The sequence below is a fragment of the Garra rufa genome, chromosome 1 (assembly GCF_049309525.1).
Source record: "Garra rufa chromosome 1, GarRuf1.0, whole genome shotgun sequence".
Lineage (NCBI taxonomy): Eukaryota > Metazoa > Chordata > Actinopteri > Cypriniformes > Cyprinidae > Garra > Garra rufa.
The window spans coordinates 13916926-13924225 of record NC_133361.1 but is presented as its reverse complement, the minus strand read 5'-3'; the positions used below and the strand labels follow the sequence as shown (position 1 = coordinate 13924225).

The 7300-nt window shown below is 35.6% G+C and overlaps 1 protein-coding gene across 1 annotated transcript; it reads left to right on the top strand.

Moving 5' to 3' along the window:
- Positions 1 to 754: 754 nt before the first annotated feature.
- On the top strand, positions 755 to 7070 carry LOC141286533 (H-2 class I histocompatibility antigen, Q10 alpha chain-like). The gene is made up of 6 exons (XM_073818617.1): positions 755 to 836; positions 3337 to 3609; positions 3707 to 3994; positions 4069 to 4347; positions 6844 to 6872; positions 7032 to 7070. Exons 1-6 carry the CDS (start codon positions 755 to 757, stop codon positions 7068 to 7070), a joined length of 990 nt encoding a protein of 329 aa, XP_073674718.1.
- Positions 7071 to 7300: the final 230 nt, after the last annotated feature.

The following is a 7300-nucleotide window of genomic DNA, read 5'->3' as shown; positions in this document are numbered from 1 at the left end:
CAGTAATATTCACAACAACATCGTTTTATTGAATTATCAAGTAAATATAATTCCCTGATTTACGTTTTAAAAGAAACCTCATTATTCTTTGCTGTCTAAAACGATGACATCTTAATCCAGTATTGGCTGCCGTAGCTTCTGTAAAGGGAGGAGTGAGCGGTGGACGCAGTCGTTGGTTGCAATTCACAACCTCATCGCTATATGCCGCAAAAATCTACACACTGCACCTTTAAGAGTAGTGTACTTGATTCATTATTGCATTAAATCATTTTATTTTATATTAGCCTATAACTATCCAAGTATATCCAAGTATCCCGCTGCTGATCCGCTGGAATGACGATGAGCAAAACGCTGGTACACCAGCTTTGCCACCGGCGGCCTGCTACTGGCCCGCTTGACTTATGTTAGCTGGACTTATGTTCTGTTAGATTTAATAATTATTAAATACTGCCTTATTTGCATATCGAACACTTTGGAAAACTTGTAATACAAAAAAAAAAAAAAAAAAAATGTTTGCAGTTATCAATGTAATCAATTAACTGGGTAAGTAAAGTCATAGTTATTTTTTTTAACCCTACTTGCAGTGTCTCGCCTCTCAACTTCTTCCCGGATACGCGTGATGTCATCGTTCTGTTTTCTTATTGGTTAAACATCATCCGCTATTTTCTCTGACTAGTTTTTTTTTTAGAGCTTTTGAGTTCAACGATTTAATATTGAGTAATTCGTCAGATTTACACATTTAAAGGCGTTTATCATGGGAACGAGTGTGGCTACGACGATCTTTGCTCTGCTTTGTGTTTTTCTTCTTTATGGCACTCCGCCTATACTTCACGCAGGTAAATGATTTAAATGTTCAGCGTTTTCCAGAGAACGTAACTGAAAGTAAAGAGATTAAATTAGAAAGCGATTAAATTAGTGAAGAAATACATGCTAACTTTGTATGTAAAATAAATTAGGCACATATAGGCTTTATAAGATAGCTAGATATAAATAAAAACGTTACTTATATCTTAAGGTTTTATTTACTTTTCAATTAAAACGTTGCAGATGTTTTCTGTTTGTAAGTATTCAGAGTAAAACAGGTTAATGGTCATATAAATCCAAATTCATATCTGAGGAAAAAACAAAACAAAACATGAAGCCAGGGTTAAATGTAAACGAAAATACGAATCATAAATGTGGTTTTGTTCTCTGCGCCTCTGCATGTTCTTCTCCAGCAAGCTCTTTCTCTTGCCTTCTACACAAAGTTGCTCTCTGACCTAATTAAAAAAAAAAAAAAAAAAAAAAAAAAAAAAAATTATTATAGCCGTTCGTTTTACTGCTGACCGACAAACATTCGTCTTCGACCTATGTATTTAATAATTACTATTATTAATACAGATATGGGAGAAAATTATATACATATTTTATAATTTCGGGAGGATTTGACACGCTTAACTGAAAACATGTTAATAAAGAATTAAGTTTTTGTTTAGAGAGACGCTAAACGTAAGTTCAGTGGTAAGAATTAGGCTACTGATAACCTATCAGTGTTGGGCAAGTTAGGCTACTTCCAAAATGTAATACATTTTATATTGCTAGTTACTGTCTTTTAAAAATAGTTAGTCACATTACAATATTACTGTCTCTAAATTGTAAACTACTTTCATCAAAATATCCACAGATTATAAAATGGCAAAATATAAGTTTATTGCTGCTCATTATACATTCAGTGGAGGATAGCTAGCATAAAATTATATATAATAATAATAATAATAATAATAAAAAATTTTTTTTAAGTAGGCCTACCGGTATGTCTATTAATGTTATGTTGAAGTTTAGGTTAAACATGGATAAGCACAAACCGCATTACTACATTCAGTGTTATAATGTACAAACATTAAATAAAATAAATAACCTAAAGGCTATTTTAAACGGTTTTCAGAACAAAACAAGAATAAATAATATAAGTGGCTAAACAAGCCAAAACGAATTAGAGTAAAAGCGAAAGTAAAAACGGCGGTGTTAGCTGCCGAAGTCTACCTCTCGGCATAAATCCAAATAAATATGTGTCCATTTTCGCGATGTATTTGAATGCTAAACTATTATGTAAACCAGGATTTGTACTTAACGCGCTTTAAAAAAAAACATCCTCCTCGCATGACCAAATATGTTTTTGGCACGAGCTCAGGCTGAACGGCAAGGATTGCACTATGCAGTACGCAGCACGCCATCGTGATCAAACAGCGGAACAACTCCGGCATTTTTGGTCATTCAGATCATTCAAAACTGCAGTGTGTTTACTTTTATTTCTGTCATCTCGGGTTCCTTTCCGTGAACTTTCGTAGAGCGCTGCTCCACACAAAAATGAACCAAATCAGCCGCATGCCACTTTTCCTTTCGTTTTGAAAATCTATCAAGAGACTAAGTCTAAAATATTTCGCGTATTCATTAATTTTATATATAGACTATAATTTAATAAAAACTGATTTTGTCATTTTTAAGCGTAATTTTTGTTGTCTGCGCTCGACCAACGCATTTTTTCTCTTCTCCGACTTCTTCGTTAGTTTAGTGTTAGAGGCACCATGTCCAGGTGTTTCCAGGAGTTATTCGTGCTATTTATCTATAACGGGAGTGTGTCCATCTCATGCATGTAGAATCCGAAAAAAAAAGAAAAAGAAAAAAAAAAAACGTAAAAAAAGAGTTAAAGGGTATAACAGTTTTCCGGTACGGGTGGGGTTGAGTTTGTGGGTTTGAGGAGGGTATATAATTTCAAAACTCAGACTGTTTCATTTCCATACCTACTTAACTTCCTGCATGATCATTGGGGGCAACCATGGCCTTATGGTGAGAGAGTTGGGCTTGTAACTCAAAGGTTGCCGGTTCGATTCGATTCCCACACCGGCAGGAATTGAAGGTGGGGATTGTGAATGTACAGCACTCTTTCCACCTTCAATACCTTGCCTGAAGTGCCCTTGAGCAAGCCTAGTTGCTCGCCAGGCGCTGCCCACTGCTCTGGTGTGTATTCACTTCTGTGTGTGCGTTTGATCACTTCTCACTGCTGTGTGTGCAGTTTAGGTTAAAGGAAGAGGGCCAATTTTGAGGGCTATTTTTTGAGTATGGGTCACCATACTTGACAATACGTCACGACGACTTTCCATGCACAAGAACAAAAATTGCAGAAATTTGGAGCATGTGAGAAAACCACTGAAGTGTCTGGTTTGGAAAACAGAATCAGATATATTGTGTTAACGATTGAAAAATAAAAAAACTGATTTCTCCTTCACTTTACTCATCTTTAAACTATAGTGAATTTGAGTGAAATTTACATTCATATTGTATTGCTCTTCATTGCAGAGAAACACTCGCTGTATTACATTTACACGGCTTTGTCCAAACCTGTCGATCTGCCGGGCATCTATCAGTTCACTGCTATGGGTCTGCTAGACGACATACAGATCGACTATTACAATAGTGAGGAACAGAAGAAGATTCCCAAACAGTCCTGGATGAAAGAGAAAATGCAGGAGGATTACTGGGAAAAAGGCACCCAGTCGAGAAAGAGCAAAGAGCAGTGGTTTAATGTGAATATCGACATTCTGATGAAACGCATGGGACTCAGTGAATCAGGTGAGCAACATTCACACACATTAACCTGCAGATACATAAAATCACCATATTATATCTACTTTACTGTTACAAACATTTTGATTCATGTCCTTTTCAGATCTTCATGTTCTTCAGTGGAGACATGGCTGTGAAGTTGAGCAGCAGGGAGATGAAGTGAAGTTTTACAACGGCATCAGTGAGTATGGCTTTGATGGAGAAAACTTTCTGTCTTTTGATGATAGAGACTCTCAGTGGGTCGCTCCAGTTGATGCAGCTCTACCAACCAAGAGAAAATGGGACAATATTCCCATCCTAAACCAATACACAAAAGGCTACCTGGAGAAAGAGTGTGTGGACTGGCTCAACAAATTCACAGAATATGCTGATGAGAAGTTCAGAAATGGCAGTGAGTGAATTAATTTGCATTTGTTTGTTTAATTGCCGCGGATGGAATTGATGAACTGATTCCTGAGTTTTCAGTTCTTCCAGATGTTCATGTTTTTGCAAGGAAACCAACCAAAAGCAAGTTGAAACTCACCTGTATGTCCACCGGCTTCTACCCCAAAGACGTGACGATGACCATTAGGAAATATCGCACATCTCTTCCTGCAGATGAGGTTGAAACCACCGGAATCAGACCAAACCATGATGGGACCTTCCAGATGAGGAAGAGTGTGGAGATCAGTGAGGATGAAGAAGCAGAATATGATTGTTTTGTGTTCCACAAGAGCAACAAAGAACCAGTAATCGTAAAATGGGGTAGACAAACTAAAAGCATTAATTCAGTCATGATGTGCTATGCATTGTAGCCGCGTTTTCAGATATATATTATTCGGGTTTTCCAGAACATCAGGAGAGAACTACTAAAGCATTGCCTGCCAGTGTCGCTTATACTGAAGAACCTGCACATGAGAAAGAATCTGCTGGTATGGTTTGTCTTTTGTTTTGTTATTTACCAGGCACATTTCAGATTTGAGTTTTAAAATTTCATTGTTTCTCCAACAGGACGAGAAAATGCAGGCGAAGCACCAGAGAGCAGTGCGACCATGTTCATATTTTCTCTCTCTCTCATATTTCATTTCATCTGGATAATTTGAAGCACTTTTTCAATGCTCTCAATGACACCTTACAGCATAATCAGCCAACTGCTCATTTATTTTCCTAAAACATTATAATCAATTTAGACTGCAAAGAGCAATTCGATTTTTTTTTTTTATGTTTACAGTGATTAAATGACTGCCTAAACAGACGATAACTAATCTGACTCATTTATATTTCATTTATATGCATGGTTTCACTTAGGGCTTTTATATTTGTAAGACAAAAATGAGTATTATTATTTCTTCCCACTGTCAAATTCAATCAAGTTGAATAACTAATGTCTGCTACTCTTTAATTATTTGAATGATTTAATTGCTTACTGTATTTGTAAACGTTTTGAGAACAGCTAATACCATCATCTTTGTGGAAGACTTGTTCATTGTAAATATATCATTAATAACTGATCTTATGAACACTGAACTGTCCATTACCATAAATGTAATACACCACTTTTTTGTGTTGCTTCATCACTTCTGCCCAGACACAGATCAAATTTCATTCATTCATTGACTTTATCATATTATTTTCTTATTGGTTAAAACATCATCCGATATTTTATGCAGCTCCTATTCTGTTGTCTTTATATTCAACAATGTCAGAAAACCAGAAGTTCCTGATGCAGTTTCACCCGAAGCAGAAGTGAATATAAAGATTTTTTATGCATCTTTGTGAATGTCCTTTCATAATAATGTGCTTGTTGGCAAGTTTCGCTGCTAAACGCGGGTAAATGCAGCAAAAGTAAACATTAGGTCTCATAATCCAAGAGAAGGGTGGGGTGAGCAGAGCTTGGTGGCATTTAAAGGGGCCATGTCAGAAAATGAGCTGAGTTTTTGCAGCCTTTTGACAAGGTAAAAGGCTGTTTATTTACAGTACTATTGAGAATTTTTAATCAAAGTATATTAGAGACTTTTCTTTAAGACCCTGAAGAATCATATGAACTTGTGGAAAATGGGCATCCAATGACCCCTTTAATTGAGACCACAAACAAAGGGTATATTGGTATATGCTTGAAATGAAGCCAGTTCTGAAATTCACGCCAAAAATGATGCACAGGTTCAAAATAGAAAAAAAAAAAAAAAAAAAAAAAAAAAAATGTTCTACTGTTTCAATGTCTTTCTCACAGAACCCACATGAATTGTTCTCCCAATTAAATCTTTCATGCAAAAAGTTATTAGATGGATAAATGTCACTTAAAAGTTTTAAATGTCACTTCTTTGGTCTTAGGAAGAACTGGATATACTAAGTGCTTAATTATTTTCTTTGCATCTTCTTCACTAAATTCTTGAAGAACATTTTTCTTTTCAGTTGACTGGGGAAGTATTTTTTAGTTAATAGCTAATAGCTCTAATAAACTAGTTTTAAAATTGTATGCTCTTTAAATTTATGCCTTCAATACAAAGTGATCTCGTTTCTGGTACAGCATTGGAGTACAACACAAACTGTCGAATCATTGTTTGTAGGGATACTGGAATGGCCTTCATTACTTTGTTGTATTCTCTAATTGAACACTGAAGATTACATTTACCACACAAATCACTATAATATAAAAAAAATTACCATAATTATGCAACAAATATATGTGATATCGCCCTGCAGCGGACACATCTGAAGTGCAAGCGCTGAGCGATGCGGGTTCCCGACCTATGTCCGTTCTCGAATAGTTCTGTGCATTTCCACTGCAGAAAAGGTTGTTCCGGTCCGGAACTGACTAATAGTTTACATTTATTGACCCGTATAAATTGACTTTATAGTGAAGCCATGACAATAATCCCTCCAGTTTAAGTATGTACATATATTTCCGGATGTGGTGCATCTCTGGGAACAATAACTTTAGATCTGAAATAAACTGATTCAGAACTATAGCTTTCAGAAAAAAAGTGGTCTCGTGGCACAACTTGCCCCCGGTGGGGAGAATATATGGGGGTAAATTGTACAAGTGATTATTAAAGTAAAAAAGAACATTTTAATGTCATGAACTGTAATGCAATATAAAATCAAGATAAATTCAATACAAAATTACTAATTTAAGGTTTATTTAGATATCGTTACCCTATTAAACTATTGGCATGTTGTAAGATTCTATAACATCCTGTGTCCTTTGTAATATGTGTCTTAACATTGTAACCTGTATTCTCTATTGTGATTGAAGTATAGACAATGATGTAATGGAAGATCATGAGACTGTCTGTTGCCTTTTAGGGACAATCTGTACCCTTTTCCATTTTCTGCTGGCAGTCTGATTTCACTTCCCTATATTTCACTTTATAACCTGGTGTATCATCCTCAATAAACCAGTCTTGAATGAAATGCACTATTGCTGTGTCTGTCATTCTTGGCTCCAGGTACCTGTATCCTGTGCTGTGTGGCTCAACTCAGATTGAATCTTAATTCTCGGTGATTATAGAATATACTTTATTCTAACACATGTCATATTTTCTACTTTTTCAGAAAACATAAAAAAACTCAAATACACAATATATGATATTTGTGAATCATTAGAACGCTCTCTGTCAACAAAATGCTGTCTGTCAATTATGTAACATAAGAATAAAGTTACTATTTTCTCAACATTTCTGAACATCCCATTATGACTTAGGCTACTTAAACGGAA